At 44.4% G+C, this 13,497-nt stretch overlaps 1 protein-coding gene across 2 annotated transcripts; it reads left to right on the top strand.

Annotated features, from left to right (window-relative positions):
* Nucleotides 1-4,883: 4,883 nt before the first annotated feature.
* On the top strand, nt 4,884-12,554 carry tgm2l (transglutaminase 2, like). Of its 2 annotated transcripts, none has more exons than XM_086163246.1 (15): nt 4,884-4,971; nt 5,910-6,074; nt 6,151-6,381; nt 6,841-6,959; nt 7,191-7,319; nt 7,974-8,151; nt 8,794-8,917; nt 9,004-9,113; nt 9,924-10,066; nt 10,136-10,235; nt 10,348-10,523; nt 10,612-10,741; nt 11,113-11,273; nt 11,730-11,866; nt 12,040-12,554. In XM_086163246.1, the coding sequence occupies exons 1-15, from the start codon at nt 4,962-4,964 to the stop codon at nt 12,221-12,223; spliced, it is 2,097 nt and encodes a 698-aa protein (XP_086019372.1). In that variant the 5' UTR covers nt 4,884-4,961; the 3' UTR covers nt 12,224-12,554. The 2 variants fall into 2 exon arrangements, with proteins under 2 accessions (XP_086019372.1, XP_086019371.1); XM_086163245.1 differs by having other exon boundaries at nt 4,884-4,974.
* The last annotated feature ends 943 nt before the right edge of the window (nt 12,555-13,497 follow it).

Below are 13,497 nucleotides of genomic sequence, written 5' to 3'. Positions count from 1 at the left end.
TTGACAGTAAAATGTCAGTTTAATAAGTAACAGCTGTTGTTGGCCACAGTTACGCGGCACAAGCCTGAAATACACAATACACAATTCCAGGTAAAAATCCCAGAATTTCTTGCATCCCAAACCATACCCACAAAATTCCCAGCAACCCCAAAATCAAACAGAAAACAAGCATCAACATAAACCCCGTCAATCGTGACTCGCTACAATATTTTCAATCCATATTGAATTTAGAAACTCCTTATTTTTGCTTTATTTTGTATGGATGATAACATACATTTATATTTATATTACATTTATATGATCATTTATATAACATTTAATGGCATTTATATGATCATTTAATGATTTTAAAGTTGAAATAAAATGCCAAAAATGTAAATAATTAGACTTCATTTTTTATTTTGTTCAATTTCCATGATACCACGAATAAAAACTGAAAAAGAAATGTGTCCCGCCAGCCAAAATAATTGCCCACTCCTGATGTAACCTTATTCTCTGTATCCTCCTCTCTCACACCAACTACCTTCATATCCTATTAGTATTTATATTAATATTAAATGTATTTAATAATAATAAAAGCAATAATAACAATAACAATAATATTGAATGTATTTAATGATACCAATATTAATATTACTACTAAACGTATTTAATAATAGAAAAATAATAATTAAAAAATACACACATATATATAGAGAGAGAGACATAATGAAATATTTCTTCTTATATATAAAAGTATAAATATCTGTTAAATATTACTTCTTTACTTCTTCTTTCTTCTAAAAATTACTGCTTAAATATAAAACATTTCTTCTCGATTCACTCTCTATCCTCTTCTCTCACATCAACTAACTTCATGTCCTCTTTCACTACATGCATAAATCTTTTCTTTGGTATCGCTCAATGCCAACGCTGGCATCCTTCTGCCCAAATATTCACCATCCCTCCTCTCTTCATGACCTTCTCTCCAAAACATCCAACATGTGTTGTCCCTCTGATAGACGTCCATCCTCTTCACTCCCAAAGAGAACCTCAACATCTTCATTTTCCTGTCTCTTTCTCAATGCCACTGTCATATATATTTATTTATATTTCTTTTCTTGTGCAATAATTTCTTCATACAATAACCCATATCCATATTCAATGCTAATGAATAGTGCAATAACCAGGAACTATATATTCATCTGTATATATTACTTGTACATACTTTTATCCTTTTTTATATTGATGTTTATATGTTCTGATTCTGAATACCAGTAACAACAATACATCTCTAGGGGGGCAAACATAGTGAAAAATGGTAAAATTCAAAACAGAAATATAAAAAAGGAGCATCTTTATAGGGGCTAATGTGAGTTTTTTATTTAATAAATGCCATCGAGGTAAACTGAGACAAAATAAGCATCACCATGGTAGGATTCCAGCCCAGAGCAGGGTGAATCCTGCCGTCTGCTGGTTACATAAGGGCATAACTCAATGATGCAAGCATAGTATGATCTGTATTTAGAAACAATTTAGGCTTTGAATGTCAAAACACAAAATCTTGTGCATGCAGAGTATTTTGAAAACATGGCCAAGTTTAACAATTAAATATACAACCACATTCCTTTATGCTTTAACATTTTTATTTGCCTCTAAACACGGTCAAAGTAACACAATCCCAAGCAAAAGGAACTTGGCCGGAGCTTCACGTCAGTTGAGACAGAACAAGTGAAGAAAGAAACTAAGAGAGATAGACACAGAGTTGTGAGGTTTACTTTCTCTTTTCATAATAAACAACTCCTGATCGTGTGTTTCGCCAGCACTGTTGCAAAATCAATTTTTGTAAAATATCCATGAACTCGAAAATTTCACCATTGGATTGTAGAAAAATTATTATGAAGTCAACTTTGACTCTATTAGGAATGCAAAATATTTTTCTAATGCAAAAGCCCTATATTTTGTTTTATTCCAACTGTTGTTAACCAAAGTGAGCTCCCTTTTTTAGAAAAAAAGTACATTTATTTTACTTACCGCTACTTTGAATTAGTTTAATGTAATCAAATTGTTTCATTTACATGGAAATTATATGACTACGGAGTAAACTGAAACATTAGCCCACATTCATCAGATTAGAATTTCTACACAGCCTCTTTCTAGTCACATTCAAATATACGACATAAACAGTAACCTGGGGCGATGCCAGTGGGAACGCTAAAATACCATGACGTCTTTGTCCGGACTGTCTGCTTTCTCTATCAAGGGCCAACAACTGAGATGAAATCAATTCCCGATTTTAAACTGTTTATAACAAAAATGAAGTGCATACTAAAAGAAAAACGAAGCCGGATCCGTTAAGAGCTAACACTGGACGAGTAGGGCGTTAAATATTATATTGTTCGTATTATTTTCACATACTGTAGTTTTAGTGTATTTGTAACATGTTAATCATTTTCATTTTTTTGAGTCGTTTTAAATCCATTCATTCATTCACGTCATGTGGAGACATACGACCCTTCACCCGCTCATTCACATGTGGATGGACAACGGACAATGTGGAGTTTATGGACTGTGGGAGGAACCTGGAGAGCCTTGAGGAACCCCATGCAGACGCATGGAGACTCTGCACAGAAATTCCCACTGGTGGGAATCCAACCAGGGAACCAGCGCTAACCTTGTTCTCGTAGCGTTCATGTAAAAGCCCAAATCTGGACAAGCGGCCCTCGGAACAATATTTTGTGGCCCCCCCGCCTTAAATTGAATCTTTGTGTTAATGTGGCCCGCGGGTTTTTTTCTCATATGCATCTGGGGATTTTATACAGTGGGTTTAAAAAATATGGGCAAGGAAAATATGAAAAAGTAACTTTGCAAAGTATTTTTTGCTTCAAAATTCGAAAACAAAATGATTTTTTGATGAAAAAAAACATCCAGCAACATTGATGAAACAATCTTTTCTTGTCTTATTTCTATAAAAACGAGAAAAACGATAACAAAAAAAAAAAACGGGAAAAATTAAAACGATTGATTTACTAACCAGAATACCTACCATTAGCCTTGTAAACATTATACATCATCTTATGGATGCTACCAATATATTTTCTAATAAATTATAGTGGGAAATTTTACTACAGTGACAAGATTTTCTCTTTTAACTCAACAATATTTTTAGGGTGTAATTTCATCAATTCCTTTTTTAATATTCATCTTTAATATTAATTCGTCATGTACTTTTTGGAGGAACAGTTCATTACATATAAAGATTTTTATGATGTACCCGTTTACCTCCTTTTCAGTAAAAAAAAAAGAAAAAAAAAAGGACTCAAAGTGTTACTTCTAGGTAATGATTTTACTGGTCCGGCCCCCTTGACATCAAATTAGGCCGTATGTGGCCCCCTGACCAAAATGAGTTTGACACCCCTGCTCTCAACATTTCTTCCTGTCCATTTCCAGCTCCTCACTTCTTCAATCATCTGCCCCGACCTGATGTTTCCCCAGAGGCCTGCAGTCGTCTCAGCCTCCCTCTGGTTTTTACCCTTTTGGTCATTTCGGTCATTTCCTACCTTTTTAACCCAAACCCGACTGTTCCGTCGAGATGTCTAACGTCTCCATGTTCCATCCGCTGTGCAGCGACCTTCTAGCCCTCTACAAAATAAGTGTGTGAGGAAGTTAGGGACAAAGAGAGAGGCAGGTCTGGTCTCACTTGGTTGATATGTTTGCATCATTCGTCAAGGTTAAGGGCGTTCACAGCCCTTCCGTGAAACCTGACCATCGCAGCATTCCACGGCTTGCGGGCGGTGACGGGAAGGACGGCCGTGCGACCGCCCTCCCGGATGTGATGTTTCACCTTTGAGCTTGTGATGTTCGGTACAACTCCTGTGTCACAGTGCTAAATTGAAAAAAATAAATAAAAAAAAAACCCAAAACATATATATATATATATATATATATATATATACATATATGCTGCTCAAAAAAATAAAGGGAACACTTGAACAACACAATGTAACTCCAAGTCAATCCCACTTGTGTGAAATCATAGTGTCCACTCAGGAAGCAACACAGATTCATTTTGACTTGTTTTAAGGACATTACATCAAAGTTGGATCAGCCTGGAGTTTGTTTTTACACTTTAATTTTGAGTGTGATTCCTAATCAGACCTCCATGGGTTGATACAATTGATTTCCATTGATCATTTTTGTGTGATTTTGTTGTCAGCACATTCAACTGTGTAAAGAGCAAAGTATTTCATAAGAATATTTCATTCATTTAGATCTAGGATGTGTTTTTTAAGTGTTCCCTTTATTTTTTTGAGCAGTATATATATATATATATATATATATATGTCATTATACATGAAGAAAAAATTTGCAGATCTTTCCCGTTAAATCGAGAAGATGAGATACTACTTTGTTTTTTACAAAGCCCAAATTAATGCAATGTTAATGCAATGAATTCTTTATATTTACACAAATACTCCAACATCCCCTTTGGTATTTTTCCTTCTAACACCACAGGCCCACTCCCACTCCTGCTAATCTGTCTATGCTGATGACACAACCCTTAGCTAAACATCATCTTTTCCAAAGAAGCTGATAAGGAGAATGCCATGCAGATATGGACTGTCGCCTTCAGACAGCCGTGGACATGTAAACATCATTAACATGAAGATGGACACGGGGGGGGGGGGACAAAGACCAGGGGGGCCCGGACTGGATGAGGCTGCACGTCGCACATAAAACTACGGGAGACACGTAGGCACGTCTTGATGGATGACGGACGCTTTTTGGGAAGTGGTGTTAAAGGTCACGCTGGGTGTGAGTAAGTGTTTCTGGCGAGTGGCCGAGGTGGGAGGGTCAGAGGGTCGGCCCGGGGCTTCATAAGGACGACGTCTTCCTGAAAATGCGGTGCGAAAAAGACGGGTGAGGAGACCGACGAGCAATTCTTCAGGAGGAACTGAACGAGGGAGCAAAAGAAGAGTGCAATGGAGCAAGGTGGTGAGTCCTATCTATCTATCTATCTATCTATCTATCTATCTATCTATCTATCTATCTATCTATCTATCTATCTATCTATCTATCTATCTATCTATCTATCTATCTATCTATCTATCTATCTATCTATCTATCTATCTAATTTGAATTTAAATTTCAGATGTCACGGCAGTATTTTTCTAAAATTTCTTAATTTTTGAAAAAATAGCTTGAATGGGTAGGATTTCAGCAAAAGCGATTCCGTTTCTTTTTTTGATTCAAAGCTAATTTTTAACCCAAAACCTTAATTAGTTTAAAATGATGAGAAATAAAACTCTATTTCAACACTTATCCAGGTGATCTGGAGTAAACTGGTCAAAGTGCTGGGCTCAAGGTCATCTGGTCCTCATCGTTTTTGTTATGTGACTCGTTTTTGACTCAACGGTGAACTTGGTTGTGTTTTTACATCATATCATGGCCTCTGAGGGAGCCCTTGTATGCTTGCGTTTATCAGATTCCCTTTTTTATCGAAACTGCTGTTGCTCCATATGAGGTGAACCCAGAACTGAAGACTTTTAACTATAGCAGATTTTATAGCAGGCTAACGCTCATCAATCCAATTAGCGTGCTGAGCTAGCCCCGGCTGAAATTCCAATTGTGAGGTGTGAAGCCCATCTTGAAATCTATTTCCCGTACAACTTCTTAATTTCTCACGGCTTCTGGATACACATCCAGACACGAATGACTCGACGTGGCCTTTTCGGCCCGATGTGGAGCGCATCAAGACCGCGACGTGTTGAAAAAACTCAATCGGACATTTGCGGAGATGCCAAACAGTCATCTGAACCAGGTCCACGATGGACTTCCGCTTACCTTGACGATAAATGAACGCAAACGCTGACTTCCGTGCGAGCGCGAGGTGTGGACGGCAAGCTTCACGGCCCTCATCTCCATCCCAGGGTACATCACTGATGTAGATCTGAGGAGCCCCGAGAACAACCAGGCTCACCGCACCATTGAGATCGACCAGAGGCGCCTGATAGTTCGTCGTGGTCAGCCGTTCTCCATAGGCTTGCAATGCTCTGAGTCTTCTTCGCACGGTCTGGCTCTCGCCCTGCAGCTGGGTGAGTAGAAAAGCATACCGAGTAACACGATGACCAAATAGATATCAGAAATAGATGATGTTTCTCGTCTCGTCAGGCAAAAAGGAAGAGATAATCATCAAGCCCCATAAGGACGGCGGGGAGCGACATAGGTGGTCCCTCACCCGACAGGGAGGCTATAGACAGACGCTGCTGACTGTGCAGAGTCCGGCGGACGCCATCATCGGCCATTACAAGCTGACTGTCCTGTTTATGTCACCTGATGGGCGGGTTCTGCAGAAGAGCGACAAGCACGACTTCCACCTGCTTTTCAATCCGTGGTGCAAGGGTGAGAGGAAGCATCCTTACCGTTTGCCGTTTGCAGGGAATGTAGGCCGGACCGTCAACCAGGATGCATCTTTCTGATATTAGCTCCACGCTAGCTGGAAGTTTAAAAGCAACTTGTGATAGATGGTCGAACCTCGATGTTGCTAGCATAGGAGACTCACGCGACATCAGGGAAAGTCTGACATCCTGTCAAAGGGATTTTCTGCGAGTGAGTCGGCAAGCTAACCCTGGCTAAAATGGCCCGCGAACAGATGTCACTGTTCAAGAGCAGGAGCAGGAGTGGGAGTGACTGTAAGAAGCGCTGCATTTAAGAGAAAAATACTTAAACCTCAGGCTAATCACAACATAAAAGAAGCTAATCGCAACATGATGAAAGTGGCTCTGAGATGGTTGTGGACCGCGACTCTCCTCTGCTGATTCGGCTGCTTATTTTTGTTGTTGTGTGTGCATGTAATTGCAGACGATACTGCGTACTTCCCCAATGAGAATCAGCTGAGGGAGTATATTCTGAATGAAGATGGCATCATCTTCAATGGCTCCTGGAACGTCATGGGGGCCCGACAATGGAATTTTGGACAGGTATGTCTTTGTGTGTGTGCGAAGTTGCACAGCGGCGCGACAGCGGGGATTGTCGGCCGAGTCTGAAAATCTGCTCACGGCTTGTGGACGGGAGGTGTCAGAATGTTAGCAAACCGCGCAAACAAGGGCTCGAACTCTTCACAGCTGGCCGGGAGGGCGAAGAGGAAGAGAGGCTGGCTGGCTGGTCTTTAACTTCTTCGTTGTTAACCCTTGTCCGAATGACTCCCCCAGTTTGAGGACGACGTGATGGACATCTGCTTCGAAATCTTGGACAATTCCAACGAGGCCCTGAGTGACCCGCAGAGGGACCTTGCGCAAAGAGGCGACCCAGTCTACATCAGCAGGATCGTCTCGGCGATGGTGATCGTTTCACTTCCTTGTCGGCCCGAGCAGTTTTTTTTCGCTCTTACGTCGCAGTACAGTATATCCTTGTTTTTCGCGGGGGTTAAGTTCCAAAAAGAAGCCGCGATAGGCAAAATCTGTGAAGTAGAAACCTTAACTTTTTTTACAATCATTACACATCCTTATTAAAACTTCTTGCTGCTGTCGTCCTTATGTTTTTATCTTCCTTCTTTATGGAACGAACGGAAGATTCATTAATTCCGTAATGCCGACCTACAGCCGCATAGCTTTTACCTTCCCTTAGCATGTCCAGAAGTTTAACTTTATCTGCGATGGATAGCATCTTCCGCTGCCTTTTGGGCCCTGCCACAGGTGCTTTTGTCGGTCCGGAGCGTTTTGTCAACATTACGGGTTTTAGAGAAACTCGAAATTGCAAGAGAATTTGCACGTACGTGATGTAAATTTGGCAAGCTGTTTTACGTACGTTTACATATTAAACTGCAACGTTATTGACGCACAGGTAGAGAAGAAGCGGAGTGACTTTTTAAGCAATCAGAATGCAGAACACGATGCACGATGCAAATCCGTGAAGTAGCGAAACCGTGAAAAGTAAACCGCGTTCTAGCGAGGGATCGCTGTATTAACTTTGGTTTAAACGTCTGCCTCGATCAGGTGAACTCTAATGGGGACCGGGGTGTGATAACCGGATGCTGGGATAAGGAGGTCGACAGTGGGACTCCACCGAGCAAATGGTGCGGCAGCGTGGAGATCCTCCGGCAGTGGAGCAGGTCCAAGGCCAGGCCGGTCAAATACGGCCAGTGCTGGGTGTTCGCCGCTATCGGCGTGACAGGTGAGAGGATCGTATGTCTTCTTGTCCACCGTCTTCTCGAATACCATTAACTTCCTTTCCCCCTTCCCTCCATCCGAAAAACCCCATCTCTGGTCTTAATCCAGACCTCCTGCCCGGTAGTCCAAACCTCAGCATCCTTCTGCCCAGATCTACACCATCCCTCCTCCAAACCATCTCAGTCTGACATTTATCTCCAGAACATCTAACTCTTCTTAACTCATTCCTGAGCCTCCTCACTTCCCTGGAGGAACTTTCACATCTTCACCCCTGCTGCCTCCAACTCTTCCAACTGTCTTCTCCCCGGTGTGTCCAAAGCAAACACCATCCCCGCTCTCACCTCCGCCTTCTCCACCTTTCCTTTCATAGTCTTTTATCAAACCAGACACTTTTCTCCGTCGATTCCAACCCGCTTTCACATGTGTCACCACCTCTTCTCTGCCCTCCGTTGCTCTGGACTCTTGACCCTCTGCGCTCAAGGTCCTCCACCTTCTTCATCTCCACACCCCTCAGAGGCTCAGAGCAGATCCCTGATGCTCTCCCAGCTCCACCGGGAACTCCCCCCCTGTATATTTATATATATTTATGATTTAAACTGCAAAGTCAGAAGAAGCGAGGGTCCCATCCTGCATGTCCTTTCCACAGTGATGCGCTGCCTGGGCATCGCAACACGTCTCATCACCAACTTTCAGTCGGCCCACGACAGTGATGGAAACCTCATCATCGAAGAATTCATCGACGCAGCCGGACAACATTCAGACAGTATTTGGTAGGAAAAACCTTACCGTGAACAAAATTCAGATGGGGGAAATGTATCTTCTCGAATGTAACCATCTGTGCTTGTTTGAACATCAGGAACTTCCACTGTTGGATTGAGTCTTGGATGAAGAGGATCGATCTCCCCAGTGGGAACGATGGCTGGCAGGTTTTGGACCCGACCCCTCAAGAACCAAGCACCGATGGAGGTATCCTCCTCAGCTCTCATGTGTCTGCTCGCAACATGTGAGAAGGTTTCCATTCTAAACAAGTGGAAGCCCGGAACATGTGAGCTCTGTCGTCTGATGTCTTTAGAAAACTGAAACCCGCGAGTTTGCTGATTCTGTGGCCGTGACATTGCGCTTCTGCGCTTCCGTCTCACCACCGGAAGGCCCCTGGTTGGATTCTCACAGGGGTGTGTGGAATGTCCACGTTCTCCCCATGTCTGTGTGGGGTTCCTCAGGGTTCTCCGGGCTCCTACCACAGTTCAAACACATGAGATTCACTGGAGACCCTACATTGTCCTGATGTGTGAATGGGAGGATGGATGGTTGTCCATATGACCTGTGAGCGAGTGAGTGAGTGAGTGAACCGTCTCCATGTGACATATGAATGAAAGAGTGAATGGTTGTATGTCTTTCTATGTAACCTGTAACTGACCCAGGGTAAATAACTGCTAGTGCCGAATCAGTGCTGGGATAGGCTACAGCCCCCACCGTGACACTTGTGCAGGATAACTGGTATAAAGAATGAATGAATGAGTGAACGAATGAATTGCAGACATGTATTCGTGACATATTTAGAGAGCTACAGTGACTTACTGATAGGAGCAGCTAGCAGGCACTGGTTTTTACGTCCTGTAAATGGGGGATGGTTGTATGTCTCTAAGTTATGTGTGAATGAGAGGGTGAATGGTTGCACGTCTGCACATGTGGCCCTGTGATTGGTCCAGGGTGACCCTCCTCTCTCATCCAATGACAGCTGGCTTTCAAAATGAAGCAGCCGCTCTGTGTCCTCAGGTGGGCTACGCTGCGGCCCGTGTCCGGTCAAGGCCGTCAAAGAGGGAAACCTGGATATTAAGTACGACGCCTCGTTTGTATTTGCCGAGGTGAATGCTGATGTGCAGTACTGGCGTATCTGCAAGGATGGTAAACGGGAGAAGGTGAGTGTCGACCGGTCCGCTTGTCTTTCCCGGTAATCCCGGCAGTAACAGCTTCCTTTGCGGCGGCAGGTCAGCGTTGATCAATCCAGAGTAGGGAAGTGTATCAGCACCAAGAGCTGCTACGGCGACGGTAGAGAAGACGTCACTCTGACCTACAAGTATCCTGAAGGTGTGTGAAGGTTTGAGGGGTGAACGCGCGGGAGTCGGAATCTGTTCTAGCCTAGTTTTCGGTAAAACGGACGACTTTCGGCCGTCGGCTTGAGGGATCTTTTCCTGCCCAGGTTCCAGGGAGGAGAGGGAGGTGTACAAGAAGGCAATGCGGAAGAACAGGGATCCATCGGCCCCTGAACCAGATCGAGAACGGGAACGAGAACAAGAACGAGAACAAACACAGCTGTCGGTGAAGATAAAGCACTCCAAGGCCGTGTTCGGGACAGACTTCGACGTGATCATCGAGGTATCCGGCCCTTCTGGATGTAGATGTTCACCCGAGGCTGCAGAGGAAACATCATGTTCACTTTTGGACGATTTGATTCCGTCCCCAGGTGGCAAACAGTGGAACCAGAGATCTGCAGGGGCAGCTGACCATCATGGGTCTTGCTGTAATGTACAATTCTCTCCACCAGACGGAATTCAAGAGACACACCGTCAATATCAAAATGCCGGCTCGTAGAGGTACGGGAGGTGTACAAGACGGGTCTTCCTCTTCTTCTTTTGCTTCTTCTTCATTTCCTTTGGGCTCTTCTCTTCAGGGGTCCCCACAGCCAATCATCTGCCTCCGTCTAACCCTTTCCTCTTTCCATCCACAAACCTCCTCTTTGGTTTCGCTCCAGACCTCCTGCCTGGCATCTTTCTAGACCAGATGTTCACCATCTCTCTTCTGCCCGTGTCCAAACCATCTCAGTATAGCTTAATCTCCAGGACATCTCTGGTGAACTCAGCCCTGATCCTAAACCTCTTAGACATCTCCATCTCTGCTGTCACTTGATGTCACTTCAGTGCATTCATAATGTAGCACGTGCGAATGTGTGTGTGTGTGTGTTCAGTCCACAAGGAAATCATGCGCCTTCACTACGAGGAGTACTCCAAGTGCGTCTCTGACCACCACCTGATCAGAATGAAAGCCTTCTTGGAGGTGATGGGAGAGAACCAGCCGCTCATGAATATAACCAACATACCGATGAACATGCCCGAGCTTGTCGTCAAGGTGGGCCCATACGCACACAAAAACACAAACACACACACACACACACACCTTGTTGCAGATCCTCTCTTGCGTTGAGCTCAGCTCAACCAAAATCTTTTGTTTGATTTAAAAAATCAATGACGGTAAAATCAGTCACAGGGATTCCCTGTCCCCAGGGCCTGACTCTCCACTCTCCTGTTAGATCCATCCATCCATCCATCCATCCATCCATCCATCCATCCATCCATCCATCCATCAATTCATCAATTCATTCATTCATTCATCCATCCATCCATCCATCCATTCATTCATTCATTCATTCATCCCACTGGCCCTGCTCTCAGGGTCCACCTGTCAGAGACTCAACCATCCATAATTCAGGTGTTCACCCTCTCACTCCTTGCGTCCTCTGAGCTCCTGATCGGTTGATGCTGGGAAGCTCCCGTCCACCCTCAGTAGCGGATCTCCTCTCTGCAGGTATCAGGGGGCGCCTATTTGAGCAACCAAATTACGGCCCAGATCACCGTCTTCAACCCTCTGCCGGTGCCGCTCAGACGGGGGGTTTTCACCCTGGAGGGAGCCGGCCTGCTGCCCGTGACTGTCCTCAGTATAAAGTGAGTGTCTCGCTTGCTGTATTAAGGCTATGCGGTTACAGAGGAAACTTGAGATTCGTAAAAATATGAGACAAACTTCAGATTCAAGATCCGCGCATCTCAGCGTTTTGACTCTTGTGGTTTATGTTCCGTTTATGTCTGACCACCATCTTCTTTTCCCCGTCTTCCCTCAGGGAGGAGATCCCCCCTGGTCGGACCGCCACCATCAGGCACTCCTTCGTGCCCTTACGCTCGGGCACCAGGAAGCTGCTGGTGGACTTTGACGCCGACCGCTTGAAGGACGTCAAGGGGGTCGCCACCGTGATGGTCCACAAGCAGCAAAGCCGCTTTGCTATCTGGGACAACTTCTTCAGATAGTTTGATAATTCCCGAACGTTAAAAGACCAATCACTGCTTTGGATTCGCTGCTTTTCCTTTACCTATTTTCAAAAATTTGCATGTCCAAGCTAGCTCTTTGCAAGGGAGAGAAAAAAAGCTTGTATCAGTTTTCAGACTTTGCTCGGATGCGCCACGAAATTCGTCACTTCAATTTTTGTTTTGCACTCTAGACAATTAATATATGGATACGAGATCCTTGAAGATCTCGCTTACTCACATGCATGCGTTCTGTCATAAGCTAAAATGAAACATCCAAACTACAATTTCAATAAAGACTTCCGTCCCGTCGTGACGCCCGGAAGACCCAGCGACACCCACAGATCCGTCCTTTTCTAGTTCCAGTCTTTGAGTTACCCCCTGGATTTTCAGAGCTGCACCTGAGGTGACGATGCAGGAGCATTTAGAAAACAATGCCCAAAATTCCCCAAATCAAAGGAGTTATTGCTTATCCATCATCTCCTCCAGCAGAAGGGGCTACAAACCAGCAGCTGCAGTGTATTTTAAGTGCACGAGTGAGATGCTACGGAAGAGGCCTTCCTATCCTCTCATAGTTCTTGCCATATGCATACATGGTTCCCTGGCTGATCCTAATGTCCTGTGGAGCCACTGATGGATGGGAGCTTCCTTCTACAACAGCAAAGAAAAGCTTTGTCACCAGAGCCGCTCCCAACTCCTGACCTGCTGGCCTTCTTGTCAACCCCCTCGCCACCCCTTGCACTCAGTCATTCCATTGGATCTAGCATCTGTCACCCACATAACCCAGATTGGGCAAAGCAGTTTCATCCGCACATGCACTTTGTGTTTGTGTGTGTGTGAACATCACACATCAGCACGTGGACTTTGTGACCTATCACAGCAAGGCGACAGTTGAGACCATCACCGCGGAACTCCCATGTGGGTCAGAGAAGACTTCTGGACGGAAGGTGTGAGAATGATACCGAAGCTCACAAATGAGGACCCGGCCCTTCACAGTCTGCCGGCAGAGCACGGACGAGGACGAAGATGGCGGGTGTGTCAGACACAAGCACTGAACTTAGGCTACCGAGGGCGTTTCCATACACGCCCTTTGGTTGACTTGCTTGGTTTTGTACTTTCATTTAACTGACACTGTATCAGTTTGTTTCCTTATTACTATATGGTGACAATAAAACTATTCAGTGCAATAGCCTGTGACAATTTCAGTTGTTAGATGGACACACCACACCAGACATCGCCACATCCCAGTGAGGACTACAACCGCAGGGAACCCGTAG

This window comes from Fistularia commersonii, chromosome 17, assembly GCF_037954325.1.
Source record: "Fistularia commersonii isolate RoL2024-O1a breed Wild chromosome 17, RoL_Fcom_v1.0, whole genome shotgun sequence".
In the NCBI taxonomy this organism is placed as follows: Eukaryota; Metazoa; Chordata; class Actinopteri; order Syngnathiformes; family Fistulariidae; genus Fistularia; species Fistularia commersonii.
The sequence above is the reverse complement of the archived record's forward strand: the minus strand, read 5'-3'. Positions and strand labels throughout refer to the sequence as shown.

What these genes read in the sequence shown, in the direction of transcription:
- tgm2l (XM_086163245.1), top strand. An exon ending in CGCCGCTATCGGCGTGACAG is followed by an intron (nt 8,152 to 8,793) that starts GTGAGAGGATCG and finishes TCCTTTCCACAG; the next exon opens with TGATGCGCTGCCTGGGCATC. An exon ending in ACTTCGACGTGATCATCGAG is followed by an intron (nt 10,524 to 10,611) that starts GTATCCGGCCCT and finishes TTCCGTCCCCAG; the next exon opens with GTGGCAAACAGTGGAACCAG.